Here is a 25543-nt window from a genome sequence, read left to right as displayed (position 1 = left end):
AGGGGGTAGGAGAAGAGTAAATGAAACAAGATGGGATTGGGAGGGAGACAAACCATAAGTGACTCTTAATCTCACAAAACAAACTGAGCGTTGCTGGGGGGAGGGGGTTTGGGAGAGGAGGCTGGGCTTATGGACATTGGGGAGGGTATGTGCTATGTTGAGTGCTGTGAAATGTGTAAACCTGGCAATTCACAGACATGTACCCCTGGGGATAAAAATATATGTTTAAAAAAAATAAAATTTATTTAAAAAAAAAAAAATGAACCCCAAGTATAAGATTTATATACTACCAGAACAAAAACAAATACACAGAAACACTGACAGAAAAAAAGGTGGGAGGGTGGTTATAAATTCTTAGTGTGGGCAATGAAGTTTATTTTGATTCTTCCTGGATGTATCTTGATATTGTTGTTAAAGAACTGAACTTTCTTGAGATAAAGGGGGATTAAAACTGGTTTACATATAGGGTTAGCACTGATTGGGGAAAGGGGATTACCTTGAAGCTTTTCTCTATATGAATATTAAATAAAATAAAATAAATAAATAAAAAATAGAAAAGCAAAAGAAAAACACAGTTATATGTATCAGAGAAGTTCAGATTAAAAGGTTATTATGGGGGATGCCCAGGTGGCCCAGTCGGTTAAGTGGCTGCCTTCGGCTCAGGTCATGATCCGAGCACCTTGGGATCGATTCCTGCATTGGGATCCTTGCTCTGTGGGGAGCCCATTTCTCCCTCTGCCTCTGCCTGCCACTCTGACTGCCTGTACTCTCTCTAACTCTCTGACAAATAAATAAATAAATTTTTTTTTAAAAAAAAGGTTATTATGGTATTTGATGTACTGAACATCTCATTGTGTTGGTAAATAAGTTAAAAAGTTATATTTAAAAAAAAGAAAAGAAAAGAACCAGAATAGTGGGAACGAATTAAAAATAAAAGTTGTATTGATGAGTAGTGGTGGTTGTCCTCTTGTTTTTTGTTTGTTTTTTTGTTTGTTTTGGCTGGCTTTCTGGGGGAGGGACCTGCTGCGTGGGTTTTCAGGAAGTCTTGCTAGAGTTGAGTCCTCCTACCCCCATCGAGGGGCTGGGCTCTGGGGAAACTGGTTTTTCAGGTTTTTGTTCTCTGGAGGGTTTTTTGTTTGTTGGTTTGTTCTCTCCTTGGCAGCTTTTGGTGGTTCTTTGGAGGTTTAGAGGAAAGCAAATTACTCCCAAACCTCCATCTGAGAGAGAAGCCTCAGTCTATTCCCCTCTAGGTGCTCCAGAGCACATAAATTCACCCTCTTCCACTGGCAGAGCGCGTCCCCAGTCATGGTCTCTGGGGTCACATGAACACCCACTTGTACCCAAAACCACAAGAAATACTAGCTGCGGCTGTCTGGGGAAGTCCAGACCACCAGAGAGGTCCCAACCAGAGATAGCACATGGAGATTTTCATGCTGGCCCACCTGAGAGTGTTCAGAATCTCCCAGTCCTAGAGAGCACTGGCTAGTGCTTGCATGGGCCTCTCTTAGGGGAGGATGTGGAGTGCAACTCAGACCATCGTCTCACATCACACGTGTAAAGCACAAACAGCTGTGTTTCTAGAGTGCCGGCTGGTGTCCACATCAGACTCCCTCACAGGTGCTGCCACCCAGACGCTCTCAGGCACACCGGTGGCTCAGGGGCCAAGACCTGGCTTCTTCACTGTGCTCTCTGGTTCCCTGCCCATGCTGGCCATCCTGGGTCAGTGTGCTTTATTCCCTGTCCCTAACCGCCCAATTCCACCAATTTCTCCTTAAGATCTTTTGCTCTTTTTGAATGTTTTCAACCAGACTCCAAGTTAATGCTGGTCCCCAATCATAGGGCACTCTCATATTGGGGTATTACTTTCCAGTGGGTCACTTCTGGTGGCTCCCTCCCCCTTTTGTATATCTTCAGATATCAGTCAGTGTTCCCACTCCACTTTACCTGTCCACTGGTGTCTTCTGCCCCCATAGAGATCCAGAGTGTATAATGCTAATCTCAGGCTGATTTCATAGGTCATCAGAGTTCTTTGGTAGGTAATCAGCTCACTTTAGGGGACCAGTTGAAACAAGGCCTCCTACTTCTCTGCCATCTTATCTCCTCCCACTAAGTGGAAAATCTTTTTTAATGTACTGTTGGGTTCTATTAGCTAGAATCTAATTGAGAATCTTGGCATCCATATTCATCAGATATAATTAGATATTAGATAGATAATACCATTAGATAGATTAGATATTAGATAGATAATATCATTAGGTATTGGTCTAAAAATCTCCTTTTTGCTGGGGTCTTTAGCTGGTTTGGGGATCAGCCTAATGCTGGCTTCATAAAAAGAGTCTGGGAGTTTTCCTTCTGTTTTTATTTTTTGAAACAGCTTGGGAGAATAGGTATTATTTCTTCTTCAAGTGTTTGATAGATTTCCCCATGGAATCCATCAGGTCCTGGGCTCTTGTTTTTTGGGAGGTTTTTGATCACTGCTTCAATCTCGTTACTAGATATTGGTCTACTCAGGTTGTCAATTTCTTCCTGATTCAGTCTTGGAAGTTTATAGGTTTCCAGGAATGCAACCATTTCTTCTAGGTAGGTTAACATATTGGCATATAACTGTTAATAATAATTTCTGATAATTATTTATTTTTCCTTGATGCTAGTCGTGATCTCTCCCCTTTCATTCCTTATTATTTTATTTTATTATTTATTTATTATTTATTTATTTATTTATTTATTCATTTATTTTATTGATTTGTGTCCCCTCTCTTTTCATTTGGCTTCATTTGGCCAATGTTTTATCAATCTTACTGATCATTTCAAAAAACCAGCTTCTAGTTTCATTGATGTGTTCTACTGTATCTCTAGTTTCTGTCTCATTGATCTCTGCTGTAATCTTAATTATTTCCCTTCTTGTGTGTGAGTTTGGCTTAATTTGTTGTTGGTTTTCCAGTTCTTTAAGGTGTAAAGACATTTTATGTATTCTGGATTTTTCAATTTTTTTGAGGGAGGCTTGAATGGCTATGTATTTTCCCCTTAGGACAGCCTTTGCTGTTTCCCATAGGTTTTGGACCAATGTGTCTTTATTCTCATTGGTTTTCATGAATTGTTTAAGTTCTTTGATTTCCTGGTTGATCCAAACATTCTCAAGCAAGGTAGTTTTTAGCTTCCAAGTGTTTGAATTCCTTCCACACCTTTTCTTATGGTTGAGTTCCAGTTTCAAAGCACTGTAGGTCTGAGAATATGCAGGGAATAATCTCAATCTTTTGGTATTAGTTGAGCCCTGATTTGTGACCCAGTATGTAGTCTCTTCTGGAGAACGTTCCATGTATGCTCAAGAAGAATGAGTAATCTGTTGTTTTAGATTGGAATGTTCTGTATATATCTTTGAGGTCCATCTGGTCCAATGTGTCATTAAAGCTCTTATTTCTTTATTGAGTTTCTGATTGGATGATCTATTACTGAGAGGGTGTGTTAAGATCCCCTACTATTAATGCATTCATATCAATATGACTCTTTATCTTGATTAACAGTTGTCTTATTAGTTGGCTGCTCCCATATTGGGGGCATAAATATTTACAATTGTAAGATCTTCTTGGTGGATAGACCCTTTAAGAATGATATAATGTCCTTCTATATCTCTGACTACAGTCTTTATTTTAAAATCTAATTTATCTGTTATCAAAATCACTACCCCAACCTTCTTTTGAGTCTGTTGATGTATAAGATGGTTCTCCATCCTTTCACTTTCAGTGTGAATGTTTCTTTAGGTTCTACATGTGTCTTGTACACAGCATATGGATGGGTCCTGTCATTTTATCCAGTCTGCAACCCTGTACCATTTTATGGGAGCATTCAGGCCCTTCACGTTGAGAGTGATTATTTAAAGATAAGTTTTTATTGACATCATGTTGCCTGAGAAGTCCTTGTTTCTATAGATTATCTCTGTAAATTTCTGTTCTATGTTACTCTTGGGTTCTTTCTTCTTTTATAGAATCCCACTTAATATTTCTTGTAGTTCCAGCTGTATGATCACATACTCTTTTAAACCTTGCTGGTCTTGGAAGCTCTTTATTTCTCCATCCATTTTGGATGCCAACTTTGCTGGATAAAGTATTCTTGGCTGTATGTTCTTCTCATTTAGTGCCCTGAATATGTCTTGCCATACCTTTCTGGCTTGCCAGGTTTCTGTGGATAAGTCTGACATTATTCTGATGGACGTCCCTCTGTACATAAGGAATCTCTTCTCCCTAGATGCCCTCAGAAGCACTTTGGGTCTAAAATTATGATTCGTGATTCTTCCTATCAAATGTGTTGAGGTCTTTCTAGATTCATTGATCCAGTGGGTGTTCTTTTTGTCTTTAGGACTTGAACGTTTGTTTCACTCCTCAGATTGGGAAAATTTTCACCCAGAATTTGTTCAATTATATCTTCTAGTCTTCTCTCTTTCTCCACCCTCTCAGGGATCCCAATAATTCTGATGTTAGAATGTATCATGGGGTCATTTCTTTCCCTGATTCTTTTTTCATGGTTTCTAAACTGTTTGTTCCATGCCTCCTCCTGTTCCTTTTTCTCTATCAGTTTGTCCTATAGATCACTAATTCTATCTTCTGCCTTGATTACCCTAGTTGTTAGAGTATTTAGATTAGATTGGATCTCATTGTTAGTGTTTTTAACTTCTGCCTGGTCAGCTCTCATTTCTGCCCTTAGAGATTCTATGCTGTCACTAATGGTTTTCTCCAACCTAGCCAATGCCTGAATAATTGTTACTCTGAATTCCCTTTCCAACATACTGTTTATGTCCATATACACTAGTTCTGTGGCAGAGGGCACAGTATTTGAATTTTTCCTCTGTTGGATGTTCCTCCTTCGAGGCATTTTGGTGAGAGGTGGTTGAAGGGATCTACAGCTGAATATATTAATCACAATCCAGGCAAGGTGCACCCTGGAAAGTTTCAGAGCATTTGGAAGTCACAGCCAAAAAAGAAAGAGAAAAGTAAAAGGGGGAGAGAAAGAAAGAGAAAACCCAGGCAGAATGAGCCCCCAAAGTAAGATTCATAAGGTATGGAAACAAAAACAGACAAACAGAAAGACCGACAAAAGTAAATGAAAAGAAAAAAATAAATAAATAAAACAGCCAAAATGAACCCCAAGACTAAGATTTATATAATACCAGAACAAAAATGTATACACAGAAACACTGACAGAAGAAAAAGATGGCAGGGTGTTATAAATTTTGTGTGGGAGAGGAAGGTTATTTTGATTCTTCCTGGGTGTATCTTGATATCTTTGTTAAAGTACTCAATTTTCCAGAGATAAAGGGAGATTAAAACTGGTTTATATATAGGGGTAGTATTGAATAGGGAAAAAGGATTACTTTGAAGCTTATATGTATACTAGAAAAAAAAAGAAAAAAGAAAAACACATGTGTATGTATTCAATAAGTTCAAGTTAAAATGTTATTATGGAACATGCTGTATTAAACCTCTAGTTGTAACGTAAGTAGGTTAAAAAAATTAAAAGAACAATTGTAGAATGAATTTTAAAAAAAAAGTTGTAACTATAAAATATACAGGTTTTAGGTTAATACTGTGAGCTTAATATGTTGTTTTCCCCTGATTTGGGGGTTTTACAGTTTTATGGGGACCCTGTGGTGGTTGTCCTCTCGTTCTTTTGGCTTGCCTTCTGGGGGAGGGTCCTGCTGCATTTTTTATTAGTCAGTCTTGCTTGGGTTGAGTCACCCTGTCCCCTACCAAGGGTCTGGGCTCTGAAACCAATTTTTCAGGCTTTCATCCCCTGGAGGTTTTTGGTTTTTGGTGGCTTTTTGTGGCTTTTTGGAGGTTTGGTGTAAAGCAAACTGCGCCCAAACCTCCACCTCAGAGAGAAGCCTCAGTCTGCTCCCTTTTGGGTGGTCCAGAACATACAGACTCCACCTCTGCAAACTCTGGTGAATGGCACAACGTCCTACAGGTGGTTCACACCCTCAGTCACTGTCTCAGTGGTCACTGGAGGTGCCCACTTGTCTCTGCACCCCTGTGCCACTAAAACCATGAGCCGAACCTGGTGTCTGGAGTCCAGGCCCATGCAGGGTGCTCTCAGACTCTGCTGCCATGCGGTCAAGAAGGCTAACCTGACCAGAGATCACACAGGGTTCTTTTAGGCATGGGCTGGGAGTGTTCAGACCCTTGGCCAGTCCTAGAGACTGCTGGCTAGTGCACACATCAGGCTCTCTCAGGCACAGGCAGGAGTGTTCCCAGCCAAGTGGTGGTGCAACCAGCAGAAAGCCGTGAGCTCAGGGACCACAGAGGCTCCGCCACACTCTCTCTGGCATGGTGGTTGCCTGTGGTGGCCATCCTGGGTCCGTGGGCTTAAGCCCATGCCATCCCCACCCGATTCCACCAGTTAGCCCTTAAGATCTTTTGCTTTTTTTTTTAGTGCTTTTAACCATACTCCAAGTTAATACCGGTCCCCAACCACAGGGCACTTTTGTATTGATGCATTACTTTCCAATGGGTCACTTCTGGTGGCTCCCTCCTCATCTGTTTATCTTCTGACATCAGTCCAAGTGTTCCCTCTCTACTTTACCTCTCCACTGATGTCTTCTGCCCCCGTAGAGATCCAGAAGTGTATAATCTTACATCTCAGGCTGATTTCCTGGGTATTCAGAGTGTTCTGGTTGATATTTAGCTGAGTTTAGGGGAGCAGTTTAAACAGAGTCTTCTACTTCTCTGCCATCTTCCCCCTCCTCCTCAACATATAGTGTATTTTAATTTTGGGCTAATGTTTAGTGATTCATCATCTGCATACAATATCCAGTGCTTATTTCATCAAGTGCCCTCCTTAATATCCATCATCCAATTACCTCTTCCCTCCACCCAATCCCTTTCAGCAACCCTCAATTTGTTCCCTATAGTTAAGAGTTTCTAATAGTTTGTCTCCCTCCCTTCCCCTATGTTCCTCTGTTTTCTTAAATTCCACATATGAGTGAAATCAAATGGTATTTGTCTTTCTCTGACTGTCTTATTCTGCTTAGCATTAATACCCATAATACCTTAGCATATTTTTTACACACACATCATTGCAAATAGATTTCATTCTTTCTGATGATTGAGTAATATTTCATTGTATATATACACCACATCTTTAACCATTCATTTGTTGATGGACATCTTGGCTATTTCCATGTTTTGCCTATTGTGTATATTGCTGCTATAAACATTGGGATGTATGTGCCCCTTCAAATCACTATTTGTATCCTTTGGATAAATACAAAGTATTCTAATTGCTGGGTCCTAAGGTCATTCTATTTTAAACTTTTTGAAGTTCTTTTTGAAGAACCTCCCTACTATTTTCCAGAGTGGCTTCACCAGTTAGCATTCTGACCAACAGTTTAAGAGGATTTCCCTTTTTCTGCATCCTCCCCAATATCTGTTGTTTTCTGAGTTGTTAATTTTAAGAATTCTGACAGAGGTTAGGTGATATCTCACTGTGGTTTCAATTTCGATTTGTATTTCCCTAATGATGAGTGATGTTGAACAACTATTATGTGTCTGTAAGCCGTTTGTATCTCTTCTTTGGAGAAATGTCCTTTTGTGTCATCTGCCCATTTATTGATTGGATTATTTGTTTTTTGGGGTGTTGAGTTTGATGAGTTCTTAATAGATCTTGGATACTAGCCCTTTATCTGATATGTCATTTGCAAATATCTTCTACCATTCCATAGGTTGTCTTTTAATTGTGTTCATTGTTTCCTTTGCTGTGCAAAAGCTTTTTATCTTGATGAAATCCAATAGTTCATTTTTGCTTTGTTTTCCTTGCCTGTGGAGACATGTTGCTGCACCTGAGGTCAAAAAGGTTGTTGCCTGTGTTCTCTTCTAGGATTTTGATGGGTTCCTTTCTCAAATTTAGGTCTTTCCCATACATTTTGAATTTGTTTTTTCTGTATGGAGTGAAAAAGTAATCCCTTTTCATTCCTCTGTATATGGCCATCCAATTTTCCCAAAACCATTTGTTGAAGATACTGTCTTTTTTCCATTGGATATTCATTACTGCTTTTTTGATGGTTATTTGATGATAGAGTTGTGGGTCCATTTCTGGGGTCTCTATTCTGTTCCATTGATCTATGTGTCTGCTTTGTACAATTACAGCATTGTAATATGGTTTGGATAGCCTGGCATTGTGATGCCTTCAACTTTGGTTTTCATTTTCAACATTACTTTGGCTATTTGGGGTATTTTTTGGTTTTATACAAATTTTAGAATTGTTAGTTCTAGCTCTCTGAAAAATGCTGCTTTTATTTTAATAGGGATTGTATTAAATGTGTAGGTTCCTTTGGGTAGTATAGACGTCTTAACAATATTTGTTCTTCCAATCCATGAGCATGATGTGTTGTTCTGTTTCTTTGTGTCCTCATCAATTTCTTTCATAATTATTCTATACTTTCTGGAGCACAGATGTTTTACCTCTTTGGCTAGGTCTATTCCTAGGTATCTTATGGTTTTTGGTACAATTGTACATGGGATCAATTCCTTGATTTCTCATTCTGCTTCTTCATTGTTGGTGTATAGAAATGCAATAGACTTCTGTGTGTTGATTTTATATCCTACAACTTTGTTGAAATTATGTATCAGTTCTAGGAATTTAGGGCTGGGGTCTTTGGGTTTTCTGTATAAAGTATCATGTCATCTGCAAAGAGTGAAAGTTTGACTTCTTCTTTGCCAATTTGGATGTCTTTATTTCTTTTTGTTATGTGATTGCTGAGGCTAGGACTCTAGTACTATGTTGAACAACAGTGATGAGAGTGGACATCCTATCATGTTCCTGACCTTAGGGGAAAAGCACTCAGGTTTCCCCATTGATAATGATATTTATTGTGGGTCTTTTGTCTATGGCCTTTATGGTGTTGAGGTATGTACCCTCTCTATCCCAACTTTGTTGAGAGTTTTTATAATGAAAAAAAAATGCTATATTTTTCTCAAATGCTTTTACTGCATGTATTGAGAGGACCATATGGTTCTTATCCTTTCTTTTATTTATGTGGTGTATCACATTGATTTGAGGATGTTGAACCATCCCTGCAGCCAGGAAATTTATCCACCCACTTGGTCATGGTGAATAATCCTTTTAATGTACTGTTGGATCCCATTAGCTATTATCTTGGTGAGAATTTTTAATCCATGTTCTTCAGGGATATATATCTGTAATTCTCCTGTTTGGTGGGAGACTTTGTCTCATTTGGGGGTTAAGGTAATGCTGTCTTCATAGAATGAGTTTGGAAGTTTTACTTCCATTTCTATTTTTTGGAACAGTTTCAGAAGAATAGGTATTAATTATTTTTCAAAGGCTTGGTAGAATTCTTCTGGGAAGTCATCTGTCCCTGGACTCTTGTTTGTTGAGAGATTTTTATTGATTACTGATTCTATTTCTTTGTGGGCTGTGGGTCTGATTTTCTATTTCTTCCTGTTTCAATTTTGTAGTTTGTATCTAAGACTGTATCCATTTCTTCCAGACTGCCTAATTTGTTGATATGATTGCTCATAATATTCTCTTATAATTGTTTGTGTCTGTGTGGGTTATGATTTCTCTTCTTTCATTTATGATTTTATTTCTTGGGTCCTTTCTCTTTGATAAATCTGGCTGAGGTTTATTAATCTTGTTAATTCTTTCAGAGATCCCACTCCAACTAATTGAATTTAAATAAAAGAAATGAGAAAACAAAAACAAAAACAAAAAAACAGCTCCTAGTTTTATTGTTCTATTCTGTTGGTTTCTGTATCATTAATTTCTGCTTTAATCTTTTCTAAATTATTTTTATTAACATACAACGTATTTTTGCCCCAGGGGTACAGGTCTGTGAATCATCAGGTTTATACATTTCACAGCACTCACCATAGCACATACCCTCCCCAATGTCCATAACCCAACCACCCTATCCCTACTCTCCCACCACCCCCAGCAACCCTCAGTTTATTTTGTGAGATTAAGAGTCTCTTATGGTTTGTCTCCCTCCTGATCCCATCTTGTTTCATTTTATCCTTCCCTACATACCACAACCCCCCCATCCTCTGAAGTTCCTCATATCAGAGAGAACATATGACAATTGTCTTTCTCTGATTGACTTATTTCACTCAGCATAATACCCACTAGTTCCATCCATCTTGCAAATGGCAAGATTTCATTTCTTTTGATGGCAGCATAGTATTCCATTTTATATATATACCACTTCTTCTTTATCCATTCATCAGTTGATGGACATCTAGGGTCTTTCCATAGTTTGACTATTGTGGAAAGTAGTGCTATAAACATCCAGGTGAACATCCCCCTTCTGATCACTACATTTGTATCTTTAGGGTAAATACCCAGTAGTGCAATTGCTGGGTCATAGGGTAGCTCTATTTTCAACTTTTTGAGGAACCTCCATGCTGTTTTCCAGAGTGGCTGCACCAGCTTGCATTCCCACCAACAGTGTAGGAGGGTTCCCCTTTCTCTGCATCCTCACCAACATCTGTTATTTCCTGACTTGTTAATTTTAGCCATTCTGACTGGTGTGAGTTGGTATCTCATTGTGGTTTTGATTTGAATTTCCCTGATGCTGAGTGATGTGGAGCATTTTTTCATGTATCTGTTGGCCATCTGGATGTCTTCTTTGCAGAAATGTCTGCTCATGTCCTCTACTCATTTTTAAATTGAATTATTTGTGTTTTGGGTGTTGAGTTTTATAAGTTCCTTATATATTTTCAATACTAATCCTTTATCAGATGTGTCATTTTCAAATATCTTCTCTTATTCTGTAGATCACCTTTTACTTCTGTTGATTGTTTCCCTCATTGTGTAAAAGCTTTTTATTTTGATAAAGTTACAATAGTTTATTTTTGCTTTTGTTTCTCTTCCTCAGGAGACATACCTAGAAAAAATTTGCTATGACAACTGTCAGAGAAGTTACTGCCTGTGTTCTCTTCTAGCATTTTTAGGTTTCAGGACTCACATTTAAGTCTTTAATCCATTTTGCAATTCATTTTTTGTGTATGACATAAGAAACTGGTAAGTTTACTCTTTTGGATGTTGCTGCCCAGTTTCCCAAAATCATTCATTGAGACTGTTTTTTTCTCATTGGATATTCTTTCCTGATTTTGTGAGAATAATTGACCATATAATTGCAGTCTTATTTCTGGGTTCTCTGTTCTGTTCCATTGATCTATGTGTCTATTTATGTGCCCAAACCATTTTGCTCAGATTACTGCAGCTCTATGATACAACAAAGTCCAGAATTGTGATGCCTCCAGCTTTGATTTGCTGTTTCAAGATTGCTTTGGTAACTCAGGGTCTTTTGCAGTTCCATTCAAATTTTAAAATTGTTCTTGTTCTGTGAAAAATGTTGTCGTTATTTTGATAGGGATTTCATTAATTCTGTAGATTGCTTTGTGCAGTATAGACATTTTAACAATATTGGTTCTTGTAATTCATGAGGATGGGATGTCTTTTCATTTTTTTTTTTTGTGTCCTCTTCAATTTATTCCATCAGTATTTTATATTTTTCAGAGTACAGATCTTTTACCTCTCTGGTCAGGTTTATTCCTAGGTATCTTATTTTCAGTGCAATCTTATTTCAGGGCAATTGTAAATGAGATTGATTCTGCTGCTTCATTATCAATGTATAGAAATGCAACCAATTTCTGTACATTGATTTTGTATCCTGTAACCTTAATAACTTTGTTCATTAGTTCTACCAGATTTTTGGATGAGTCTTTCAGGTTTTCTATGTAGAGCATCATATTATCTGCAAGTAGTGAATGTTTTACTTCTTCCTTACTGATTTGCATGTGCTTTATTTCTTTTTGTCTGATTATTGCAGCTAAGACTTCCAATACCATGTTGAATAAGAGGTGAAAATGAACATCCTTCAATTTATGGTTATAAAACAATATTAATATTGAAATTTTATTTAATTAAATCATTTTATATGAATACATTTATAAATAAGTAAATGAATAAATAAATCAGTCAGTCCCATATATGAAATGGGTGCATTGAACATAACATTTTATTTTTAAAAAATAATGAGTTATGAGAAATTATTAACATATTGTTGTTTTATATAATCTGTTAAATTTATCTAGTATATAGTGAGGGTCACTATCAAGGTTATTAATTGTAAATTTCAGAATTACTCAATATTCCTCTTATAAATTGGTATTTTTGCCCCATTTAGTGTTCTGTGATAACCCTCATTCTCAATTGTTAGAAAATAAGCAAATCATCTTAAATGCCCCAGAAATAGACTTGAACATTGATGGGACATATTCAACAACTAAAGGGAAGGAAGAAGCCACCTTTAAGAAGATAGGAAGTGCAAAGATGTAGTTTAGAGGAGAAACAGATCATGGGTGCTGTGGAAGGGAGGGAGCCATGGTCATAGACAAGGGCAAGAGAGAGAGAGGATCAAATAGAGGAACCTACAAGAAGAATGTTTCCCCAAAGCCATTGGCTTGGAAAATGGGAGTGCCTGAATATCATAGGTTCTTGCAACCAGCATGGCCTAAAGCTTAGAGTTTTAAAGGCCAGGTCTAGGCTGGAATAGAGACTGGCAGACACTGTGCTGCTCCTGAAGAGAAGGCAGGCAAGTAACTGGGGAGGAGACAGCATGGAAGCAGCAATCTGGAGAACACCTATGGCACACAGGTGGGAGATTATTTGCTCCTCTCCTAGCACTTCCCTGAGAAACAGCATTCATGGACATACCCTTCTGGAAAAAATGGAGCATGTCAGTGCCATTTCTGTCCTCTGCACCTCAACATAAATACAGATCTATCTGTGGGAAGCAGAGCAGTCCCAATGCAGGCTGCTTAACTTGCTTACCCTAAGACCCATACACCTGTACTCTGGTGTAACTGCACTTTTCAGTCACAGTTGCTTCAGTTCCAGTACAGTGGGCCCTTCCCCAGAAGACCAGCAAAACCCTTCCTACACCATGTGTCCCAACTAGAGAGTTTTGCAGGGCCTCGCTTCCAGTGGAGGTGGTGTCAAGTCTCATTACACAAGCAGACTAGAGCGCACCTAGTTAAAACTCACCATATTCAAGTCAGGGACCAAACACTGCCCACAACAGGCAAGAAGAGCCTCTGCGGGCAACTGGCCTATAGGACACAGCAGCCAAGAACAGAATAGCAGAGCATACACAGCACACACCAGAGACATTTCCTGAAGTTCCAGATGCTACATGACCTTTTCTTCTCAAGGTCATTATTTTCAGGAGCAGGAGACATAACTGGCTTTTCTAACAAACAAAAGAAGACAGAAAACTAGACAAAATGCAAAGACAGAAGAATTTATCCCAAAGGAAAGAACAATGTGAGGACTTATCCAGAGATCTAAGTAAAATAGATATAAGCAACATGTCTGATAGAGGATCCAAGACAATGATCATACAGATACACATCGGGTTGAGAAAACAATAGTAGACATCAGTGAGACCCTTACCACAGAGACAAAAGGCATTAAAATGAATCAGTCAGAGAAGATGAGCACAATAAATTAGATTAAAAACAAACCTGATTCAATGACCAGCAGCTTAGAGGAAGCAAAGGAATAAATTAATGGCCTCTAAGACAAAGTAGTGGAAAGCAATGAAACTGAACAAAAGAGAGGAGGAAGAATTATGCAGAAGGAGAATAGACCTAGGGAACTCAGTGACTCTATCAAACATATTATTTGTCTTACAGGAGTCCCAGAAGAAAAGAGAGAAAAAGGGTGACCACCGGGGTGGTTCAGTTGGTTAAGCAACTGCTTTCAGCTCAGGTCATGATCCCAGAGTCCTGGGATTGAGCCCCGCATCAGGTTCCTTGCTCAGCGGGGAGACTACTTCTCCCTTTGCCCCTCCCCCAGCTCATGCTCTTTCTCTCACTTTCTTTCAAATAAATAAATAAAATCTTACAAAAGAAAAAGAGAGAGAGAGAAGAGGACAAAGAAAGTTTATTTGTGGAAATAATAGTTGAAAACTTCCCTAATCTGGGGAAGGAAACAGATGTCCAGATCCAGGAGGCACAGAGAACTCCCTTCAAAATCAACAAAAGCAGCAGAACAATACTAGCACATATTGTAATTAAATTTGCAAAATATAACAACAAAGAAAAAAAATCTTAAAAGCAACAAGACAGAAGTCCTTAGTTTGCAAGGGAAGACCCATAAGTCTAGCTTTATATTTCTCAACAGAAACTTGGCAAGACATAAGCAAGTGCCATGATATATTCAATGTGTTAAATGGGAAAAATATGCAGCCAAGAATATTCTGTACAACAAAGTTATTATTCAGAATGGAAGAGGAGATAGTTTCCCAAACAAATATGAAAGGTGCTCATAACCACTAAACCAGTCCTGCAAGAAATATTAAAGAGGACGCTTTTAGTGGAAAGGAAAGATCAGAAGTGACAATATAAAGACAGGAAACAGAAGCAGTAAAAATAAATGTTTCTGTAAAAATCAGCTAAGGAACATACACCAAAAAAAAAAAAAAAAAAAAAAACAAAAACAGATAGAAAATATAATATATACTTCAAATGTGTGGGGTAAATAAGAAAAGAATGGATTCAAACTTGAATGACAATCAGCTAAATATAGACTGCTATTTGCAGAAAAGATTGTATACAAATGTAATACCAACCATATATCAAAGACAACTAATGAACATGCAAAGGATGAAGAGAAAGAAATCCAAATATATCACTAAAGAACATCAGCAAAGCCTAAAAAATAGAAAACAAGAAATGATCAGAGAAAGTTTCCAGAAACAACCACAAAACAAGTAATAAATGGGACTAAATACATATCTATCACTAATTACTTTGATTAATTACTTTGAATGCAAATGGACTAAATGCTCCAATCAAAAGACATAGGTTTTGGAATATTAAGAAAGAACAAAATGACAACAACAAAAACAAAAACAAAAAACAAGGCCCATCCCTTTCCACTGTACCCAGGGAGGGGTCCTTACGGCATTGGTTGTGTTCCCACCATAACTTACAAGGAAAATTTCACAAAGTCCAGAGCCCTTGATGTCTGAAAATAAATGGAGAAGATGTCCTCAAATTCCTTGTAACAGGAACACTTTTATGTGGAACCAACCTTGATTTCCAAATGCAACAGTACATCTACAAAAGGAGAAGTGATGACATCTACATCATGAATCTGAGGAGAACATGGAAGAGGCTTCTGCTGGCAGCTCATGCCTATTTTGCCATTGAAAACCCAGCTGATGTCAGTGTCTTAACATCCAGGAATACTGGCCAGTGAGCTATGCTGAAGTTTGCTGCTGCTACCAGAGCCACTTCTATTTCTGGTGGCTTCACTCCTGGAACTTTCACTAACCAGATCCAGATAGCCTTCTGGGAGCTGAGACTTCTGATGGTTATAGATCCCAGGGCTGACCAAGCCCCTCACAGAGGTACCTTATGTTACCTGGCCTGTGTAACACAGACTCTCCTCTGTGATATGTGGGCATTGCCATCCCTTACAACAACAGTGGAGCTCACTCAACAGGTGGGTTGATGTGGGGGATGTTGGCCCTGGCGAAGTTCTGCACACGTGTGGCACCATTTCCCATGAACACCATGGAAGCTCATGCCTGATCTTTACTTTTACAGAGACTCTGAAGAGGTTGAAAAGAAAGATCAGGCCACTGCTGAAAAGGCTGTGACCAAATAGGAATTTCAGGGTTAAACACACTGCTCCAGTTGCTGAGTTCATCACTACTCATCCTGAGGTCCCAAAGTGGTCTGAAGGCATGCAGGTGCCCACTGTTCCTGTTCAACAGTTCCCTACTGAAGACTAGAGCACTCAGCCTGTCACTGAAGACTGGTGTGCACCTCCCACTGCTCAGGCCACTGAATGGGTATGAACACTTGGTGGTATTAAGCTGCTCCTCCACAAAGCCAAAATTGAAATAAGGTTGACAGAAAATAGTTTCTAAAAGTGAGAAAACAAACCAAAACAAAAGACCTATTTATATGCTGCCTGTAAGGTACTCATCTTAGACCTAAAGATACCTGGAAATTGAAAGTGAGGGGTTGGAAAACATTTATCATGCAAATGCATGTCAGAAGAAAGCCAGAGTAACAATATTTACACTTTATTTATTCTTTAAAATGAAGACTAACTTTTTGAGGAACCTCCAGACTGTTTTCCACAATGGCAGCACCAGATTGCATTCCCACCAACAGTGAGAGAAGGTTCCCTTTTCTCGACATCCTCACTAACACCTTTTGTTTCTTGTGTTGTTGATTTTAGCCATTCTGACTAGTGTGAGGTGATATTTCACTGTAGTATTTATTTGCTTTTTGCTAAAGATGAGCGATGTTGAGCATCTTTTCATGTGTCTGTTGACCATCTACATGTCTTCTTTGGAAAAATTTCTGTTCATATCTTCTGCCCATTTGTAATTAGATTAGTATTTTTATTTTGTTTTTGAGTCTTATAAGTTTTTCATATATTTTAAATATTAACCCTTTATCAAATATGTCATTTGCAAATATCTTCTATGATTCCATATATGCCTTCTAAGTTTTCTATCCTCTTTGACATTTTCCATAGCAGCTTCTTTCTAGGTATGTCTCCTGAGGCAAGGGAAATGAAAACAAAAATAAACTTTAAACAATGGATATGAACAAATAAATAATTATCTAAAAATTACTAGTTGTGTATTTCAGATTAACAACAAAACTATAAATTACTTTAGCACTTATAGATGCTATTAACCTGAATCTTTATATTTGTATTTAATTTGAAATAGTTAATCTTTTTACTTCAGTATCTACCTCTGTAATGATTGTCTTTAAGAATTAAGACTTTCCTATGATAGCTTTATATAATTTATATCTTAAATTACATATGTAATTGTTCTTCCTTTGAACTTGCCATACTTTATAGTCATGACATGTTTATGAAGAAAATTTCATTACTCAATTCTGAAATCTGCTTTTATTTGGCAAATTTACTTTATTTTAGCAAATTACACAGAAACATGACATTAATGCTTCCTGAACATATATTTACATATATTCACATATCTTCTTTCCTGATTTTGTCATTCAGCTTGAGAACATCAATAATAATATGAGATGTCACATGCTTAAATGGTGGACTTCCTTGTAGTTTTATCACTGTATTTTATCCTTTTCCCCTTTTTCCTCAGCTTGTGATAGTAAAAAAATAAGAACAAACAAACAAACAAAAACTTAGTTTTTTTTTTTTTTTTTTAAATCCTTCAGGTAAAGATGTTTCATCTACTTCTAATCAGGTAATAAAAAACTAATTTATGTGATAAATGTCAAAATATAGATGATTTAATTTAAGGATAGCTGCAGGATTTCTTTTAATTTCTGAATGAGCTTATCAAAGTATTTTATTCTTTAAATAATTTTCTTTATAATTTTAATGGAGAAATAGAGAAAATTTTTAAAAAACAGTATTTTGACTGATTTTAGTGACGAGTAAATTCTTATTGTTGACCCTATTCTACTGTAGTTTATTATTTTAATTTTCAAAACTATCATAACAAAAATATTTGTAGCTTGGAGCACAGTACACATTTGCTAAAATGAAGTCTGTAAGATATCAGGATTTGGAGAAAGGGTTTTGGACACTCGATATGTAAAATCACTGTCAAACAAGAAGAAAGGAGGAGCAGTCACTTAATTCAAATTTGATGGATGGTCCTAGATCCTTGATTTATTATTATTAATATTATTTTTGTGCTTGGCAGGAAAATGAGAATGGTTCTGAGGAACTGTGCTACTCCATCATTAGTCACAGACCTTGTCGGAGGCCCTCCCTGAGCTCCAATGATGATGGTTATGAGAATATTGACTCTACCACAAAAAGAGTGAAACCATTTAGAAATGGGTCAGAAACAGAATATGCCCTTGTTAAGATGACTTGTGTTACTAGGCCTTCTTCCTGTACCCTCGAGCATGATTATGAACTTGTGCTTCCCCACTAGAAATCTCATGCTTCATAATTTTACACTAATAAAGATATACAAAATACTGACCTCCAGGGTATTGTTTCTGCATCTTTGGAACATGACATCTCTGTGGTTTGGGTTAAGCCATATAAATTGACAAAAATACATAGAGTATTCTATATCTTTTTGCTTATAAGGTTTAAAGACATGGAGATGGTGGAACCTTCCTAGGGCAATGTACATCCATAGATATATGACCTAATAGCCAATTCCAACACAGTTCCCCAAATTTCAAATGCCAAATATTTCCACTCATAATTTTCCATTTCACTTTTGAGGTGTAATCTGCTCAATAAACTTTTAAAGTATAAGACCCTTGTTAACCTGATTTTTACTTAAACTTTGATTTTTTTCAGGTATTAGTAATCCTTGTTTGTAAATTGTGGTAAGAGTTCCAAGAATCAATAGGTTTTGATACTGACCTTCCTGAGAGGGGAAGTTGAAAGTCATTAAAAAATGAAAAAAAAAATGTGCCATATTTAGTTACCCACTGTCTTTTTCTCCAGTGGTGAATCAGAGGATTCTGTTAAAAGATTAGTAAAAACAAACAAATAAAAAAGTAAATTTTGTGCATACAACTTTGTTTACAACATACTAGTTAATTTAATCTATTACTAGTTAACTCTGCTGAAGGATTGTCAAGAATGTTTGGTCTTAAAATTCAGGCATATTGGGAGTTATGGGAAGATGGCAGTGTAGGAAGATCCTGAGATCACCTCACTCCACAAATACACTGAGATAATAGACACATTAATGTAACTAATTCTGAAAGGACCTAGAAGCTGGAAAAACAGATTTTCCATAGTTAGTTATCAAGAAAAGATCATATCAGAAAAGGGAGGAAGGGCAGATACATTGGGAAATAAGTACCTGGCAAGACTAACCACAAACAAAGGGGGCACCAAAAGTATGGTGAAACTGTAAGGGCCTACTTAGCCAGAGGGAACCATTTTGTTGTTTATGCAGTAAACTTAGATTGACTCTGCCCCTCCCAGAGGCACTTACTTAAAAGCAAGTCCGGGAAACCAGTCCCAAGTAGCAAAGCCCAGATACAAGGGTGGGTCAGGCCAGGTGGAGACATCCAATCAGTGGGGCATGCATACTGTCTCCCTAGCTACCAAGGAGAGTGGGCCCTGCCTTTTGGGCACCAATTCTGACCAAGGTGATAGGCTAGTTCAAATATCTACTTTATTTGATATCAAATATCTACTTTATTTGAACTACTACTTCAAATACTACTTTAAATTGAAATTCAATTGGCCACCCGTGTGTGACCTAGCATGACTGTGCAGTTTTCTCTGTGTGTTGCAATCTCATTGACCACCTGTGTGTAGCCAGGCTCAACCACATGGCCTTTGCTCTATAAAAGTTAGTCTGTGAGGCTGGAAGGGTTCGCCTCTTTGTAAGAGATGGCCCCGGCGGGTCAGTTTGATTCTTGATGCTTGGTGCAAAATAAAGCTTTGCTTGACCTTCACTTTGTATCAGTCTCACTCCTTTGATTACAGACCTAACAAAACAAGCAGATAATACTTCCACACCAGGCACTCCAGGTATGGGGGACCTACACTAAGACCAGCACCCATGATATTGGGCCTTAATTACAAGTGGGGCTTAAATTTATGAGTTTCTGCAATCAGTGGTCCTTAACTCTAGGAACTTAAAAAAAAAAAAAAAAAAAACAGTGGACTTAGCTCCAGGAGAGCTAGAGGACAATAGAAAACTGAGTCTCCACCCTTAAATAGCCCTGCTGAGATACAGCATGGAAGAAGCAGGTTGAAAAGTGCCTGGAATACATAAGAGGAGATTTATTTACTAATCTCCAGTAAACAAATACTTCTCCAAGAACAAGAAGACATCATATTCTAGATAGCCAGATATTTCTGAGGATCAATGGGAATGCTTTCCACCTACCTTGCTAACACCATGCACCTTACCCACATTCTCCCCTGTATATGCACTCCATTCAACCCACCCCACTCTGTAGGCCTTCCTCCAAAGTAACTACTACCACAACATACCCTGGAAGCAACCCCAACAGGGACCAGCACCATTTGGAAGGGACTCCTGCTCTGGGGAGAGGAAAAGATAATCAGACCAGTGTACCAGCAGTCCAAGCAGCTGAATCTTATAGCTGGAAGCACAAAGAGAACATACTGCTTATCAGTGCAACTGCAGCCCTGGTGGATGAACTGGGGGCAGGCATCTGGTCTGACTGGTCCCACCCAGCAATGAAAGACTTTCAGGGCACAATATGAGGAAAGGCAATCTGCAAGATGGTGTGAATGCAGTCCCAATAGATGGGTCCCAATAGCATCTGGTCTAATTAGCCCAGCAACAAAAGTCTCTTAGGGGGCAGCATAGTGAGAGTGCCCTGCAGTTCAGTGTGACTGCAGTCCCAGCAAACAGGCTGAGGCAGACAGCAGCTCTGACAGATGATATGGCAACTACAAGCCCATGGTGGCTCCAGACAGGCCCATTATCAGAACAGGAACCAAACACTGCTTAGTGTGTCAGGCTATTGCAGCCAACTGGACTGAAAATAAACATGGCTCAGCCACAAGAGTTAGGCACATACAACCTACATAGTAGACACCTCAAGTGGTTAGTCTGGTGAATAGGGGACGTTGTATGACAGGGCACCACAGGATTTATTGTTTATAAGGCCACTATTTTCAAGATCTGGAACATAGCTGACTTTCCTAATACACAGAAAGAGAGAGTTAGACAAAATGAAGAAACAAGAATATGTCTCAAATAAAAGAACAGGGCAAAGCCACAGCAAAAGAGCAAAATGAAATAGGATATACCTCATAAATAATTCAAAGTAATGGTCAGAAATGTACTCATTCACTTAAGAGTGGAGAATCTTAGTGAAATCTTCAATAAGAGTATAGTATATGAAAATGAACTAGAAATGAAGAATATGATAACTGAAATTTAAAAAAATACATTAAAGGGAATCAACAAAAACATTAGAGGAAACAAAAGAGCAGATTGGTGATCTGGAAAGCAGTGTAATGGAAAGTAATAAAGCTGAACAGCAAATAGGAAAAAAAAATACTAAAAAAATAAAAAATAAAGGAGCTAGGCGACATCATCAAACCTAATAACATTAGCATTCCAGAAAGAGAAGACAGAGATATGGGGGCAAAAAATTTATTTAAATAAATAATAGCTGAAAGTTTCCCTAACCTGAAGAAGGAAACAGATACACACATCCAGGAGGCACAGAGAGCCTCCAACAAAATCAACCCAAGGAAGCCCACACCAGGACATGTAACAATTAAACTAGTAAAGAGTAGTGATAGAGGACACCTGGGTGTCTAGTTGGATAAGTATCTTCCTTCAGGTCAGGTCGTGATCCCAGGGTCCTGGGCTTGAACCCCACATTTGGCTCTGGGATTCTCCCTCTGCTTGCCACTCCCCTTGCTTGTGCTCTCTGTCTCTGACAAATAAATACATAAATAAAACCTTTTTTAAAAAGTAGTGATAGAGAACTCTAAAAGAACAGAGAAAAGCTACAAACAAGGGAAAACCCATAAGGTTATCAACTGATCTTTTAACAAAAATTTTATAGCAAAAAGAATGTGGCATATAGGTTCAAAGTGCTGCCCCACCCAAAGAAAAGAATAAAAGAAAAAACTTGCATCCAAGAAGTCCCAGCAAGGTCATTATTGAGAGTAGAAGGGGACATAAAGTTCCACAGACAAACAAAAGTTAAAGGGGTTTATCACCACTAAACCAGAATTACAAAAAAATATTAATGTGCATTATTTAAGTAGAAAGAAAAGACCATAACCAGGAGTAAGAGTATTATAAAAGGAAAATATTTAAAAAGTAATGTAGACATATAAAAACCAGTAGTAGACTAATGATTATAAAATCAGTAGGTGGTTAAAGCACAAAGACAGTAAAATCAATTATAAATACAAAATCAGTCAAGGATGCACAAAATAAAGAATATAAACTATGAGATTATATTCATAAAAGATGGGGAAGGGAGTAAACATTTAATGCTTTTAAAATGAGTCCAAACTTAAGTGACCATCAACATAGCATTGACTGCTATCATCATAAGATGTTATATATGAACATAATGGTAAATAAAAATAAAAAACCTATAACAGATACATAAAAAATTTAAAGGATTCCAAGCACATCACTAAAGAAAGCCATTAAACCACAACAGACAATAGCAAGGCAAACATAAAGGACAAGGAAGAATTACAAAACAACCACAAAACCAGAAATAAAATTACAATAAGTACATATCTACTGATAATTACTTTGAATCTAAGTGAACTAAATGCTCCAATTAACAGACAGGGTGTTTGACAGAGACATGAAAAACATTTCTCCAAAGAAGATGTACAGATGGTCAACAGGCACCATGAAAAGACGATCAACATCAGTCATCCTCAGGGAAATGTAAATTAAAACTACACACTTATCAGAATGGCTAAAACACACACACACAGAGGAATCAAGTGTTGGCTAGGATGCGAAGAAAAAGGAAATCTCATGTTTTTCAGCAGGAATGTAAATTGGTGCAGCCAGAGTGAAAAACAATATAGAGTTTCGTCAATTACTAAATACTAAAAAATATAATACCATATGATCCAGTAATTCCACTACTGGGTATTTACCCAGTAGTTTCCACTAATTTGAACAGTGGACACTAATTTGAAAAGATATATGCACCCTTATGTTTATTACACATTTTTTTTTCAATAGCCAAATTATATAAGCAGCCCAAGCATCCATCCATTACACACACACACACACACACACACATATATTTCTCATTCATAAAAAAGAATGAAATCTTGCAATTTGCAACAACATGATAGCTCTAGAAATTATAATGCTTAGTGAAATAAGTGGGTCATTTATTTGGATGCTGAAAACTGCAAATAATCCATTGCTAAGTAGTAATATTAGACTGACAAAAATTTCTATCCTACAGGCATCCTTTTCCCCAAGTGATTCCTGATGAACTATACACTACTGAGCACATATCTTAATTACTTCCTTGGGGTTCTTTTCCCCTGTGACCTCAGCCAAGTAAACAATACTATATATATCCCTCTTCCTTACTTCCTTATATTTTCATTTTAGAGACAAAGGAGAGTCTACTCCAGGAGTAGAGTCATTTTCTCTTTGCTGGTGTCTGCTTTTTGACCTCAGGTAACAGTGTCAGTAACAATGCCCTTATTTCTCTTCATATGTATGTGTCCATTGATCTTGCAACAAGAGACTCTATGGAATATAAAGCAATATTTGTATGGCTCTTTTATAATAAATACATAATTGAATAAAGTTTTCTTTGTTTATTAGATTTAAGGGAAGCTAATATGATTATTTTTCAGTATTTAACTAGACAGATATATGTTTCTCTTATGTCAGTTAATTGAATGAATTATTTGCACATAGATCCAAAACTACCAATTTGTTCACTCTCTGTCGTGGAGGAAGTGCTAACTTGAAAGCAATATTACTTGAATTTCATGTAAATATTTTCAATAATTCTGTCCTTTTCCAATATATGAATGTTATTATGTAGACAAAATGTGTCATACAACACATAGTTCAATTAAATTTTCAGAAAGTATAAGCCAATTAAAAAAATTTAGGAAATTAAAATATGGATGGTGTTCATTGTGAGTATACCGACACAATCCATTTTAAAGTGGCCAAATGCACTTTCATTCTCCTGCCTATTCTGTATTATGATCATGCTTAAGGAATTTCTTTGGCAATAAGGATCTGACAGATGGAACCTTCTGACAAAGCTCCAAGCATGCTACAACATGTATGGAGTCATTATCTCAGTTCAGAATGAAAATTTCTGTTCTCAATTTTCAAAATAGAGGAGATATATGCATGTTTGAAGGTAAAGGTAACAAAAATGGGAGTAGTCAAGGTTCCAGACAATGGAAATATATTAAATAAGTAAATGGTGAATATTCTAAAGAAGGCAGGAAGAAAATATTAATGTAGGCATAAGAGAAGGGTGAGGGTATAAATTTTAATTGATTATTTATGGTTCAGAAAGGAATGTGCTCTCTTTGCATGTTTTAGGTTGGCACCCAGGAAAGATGATGATGGTGTAGATTTCTGTTCAGTCTCATAGATGCAATGAAAAGTAATGGTTATTCCTAATGCCAGCTCCTTTGGTGGATTTTTCCTGTTGGGCTTCTCTGAGCAGCCTCTGCTAGAGATGACACTTTTTGCTATCATTGTGGTTTTCTACTTGCTGACTCTGCTTGGCAATATGGCCATCATTATACTGGCTCATCTGGATCCCCAGCTCCACACCCCAATGTATTTTTTCTTCACCCACTTGTCTTTAATGGACCTCTGCTATACCACCAGCACAGTCCCCCAGCTGCCGTTTAACCTGCAGGGCCCAGAAAAGACAATAAACTATGGTGGCTGTGTTGGTCAGCTGAATGTGTCCTTGGCAATGGGTTCCACAGAATGCATCCTCCTCACAGTCATGGCTGTGGACCGCTATGTGGCAGTATGCTGACCTTTGCACTACACTGTTCTCATGCATCCACACCTCTGTTGGCAACTGGCAGCCACCACCTGGCTGACTGGCTTGGTTAGCTCACTGGTACAGACTGTGCTCACCACACAGGTTCCCCTTTGTGTAAGGAACATCATAGATCATGTCTTCTGTGAAGTACCAGTTCTCCTCAAACTCGCTTGTGTGGATACCACATTTAATCAGGTGGAACTCTTCCTGGTCAGTGCACTTTTACTTTTGGTGCCTCTCACTCTCATTCTTATTTCCTACAGCTGCATTGCCCAGGCTGTGTGGAAGATCAAGTCTGCTGAAGGTCGCCAAAAAGCCCTAGGGACTTGCTCTTCCCATCTGGTGGTGGTGTTTCTTTTCTATGGCACTGCTATGGCCACTTACCTGCAGCCCACTGCAGATACCTTCCAGAATCTGGACAAGTTCATGGCCTTACTCTATGGAATTGTCACTTCAACTCTAAATCCCTTCATCTACACGTTACGTAACAAAGATGTGAAAGGGGCACTAATGAAGATGATAGGGAAAGATTTTTAAAAAGGAGTATGAAGAGATGATGGTAACTGGAGAATTGCTTAATGCAAATGATTCATGAGATGTTTTTAATTCTGAAGAAATGATCAAGTTTATTTTATTTCTGAGTAGCCAATCTCCTGTATCAGAATGCCTTTTATAATGTTATGTTTTTACAGCTTATTTACAAGGAATAGGCAAGTGAGTTTAGCTACATCTACCTTCACTCTACTATCTAATAGTTACATATCAATGCTCAACTTGAAATTTCTTTTATTGTCATTATTATTTTTAATGGGTATGAAAATACCCATCCTATTGAGTTGAGAGTCTATTTTGAAGATGGAGTTAGACAAAGTAATGTTTTATAACCTGAAAATATAAAACATAAGTTATCTTACATAAAATTTGGAGGGATTACTGTTAGTTTTAGATAGTTTATTTAAAAGTGTACAATCTCCAAGTCGGTAGGGGCTTTACAGTAT

The 25543-nt window shown here is 37.6% G+C and overlaps 1 protein-coding gene and 1 pseudogene across 1 annotated transcript in view; both read left to right on the top strand.

Moving 5' to 3' along the window:
* The window catches only part of GCSAML (germinal center associated signaling and motility like), a 59384-nt gene extending 41404 nt beyond the window's left edge, over positions 1 to 17980 (top strand). The window contains exons 4-5 of the mRNA XM_032847580.1: positions 17250 to 17278; positions 17744 to 17980. Of these exons, the coding sequence (XP_032703471.1) occupies positions 17250 to 17278; positions 17744 to 17980 (266 nt within the window). The remainder of the gene's footprint in view (positions 1 to 17249; positions 17279 to 17743) is intronic.
* A 6172-nt stretch (positions 17981 to 24152) lies between these two features.
* On the top strand, positions 24153 to 25082 carry LOC116861093 (annotated as a pseudogene).
* The last annotated feature ends 461 nt before the right edge of the window (positions 25083 to 25543 follow it).

This window comes from Lontra canadensis, unplaced genomic scaffold, assembly GCF_010015895.1.
Source record: "Lontra canadensis isolate GAN:19392208 unplaced genomic scaffold, GSC_riverotter_1.0 scaffold190, whole genome shotgun sequence".
Lineage (NCBI taxonomy): Eukaryota > Metazoa > Chordata > Mammalia > Carnivora > Mustelidae > Lontra > Lontra canadensis.
Note: the sequence above shows the minus strand (reverse complement) of the source record. Positions and strands in the feature narration are given on the sequence as shown.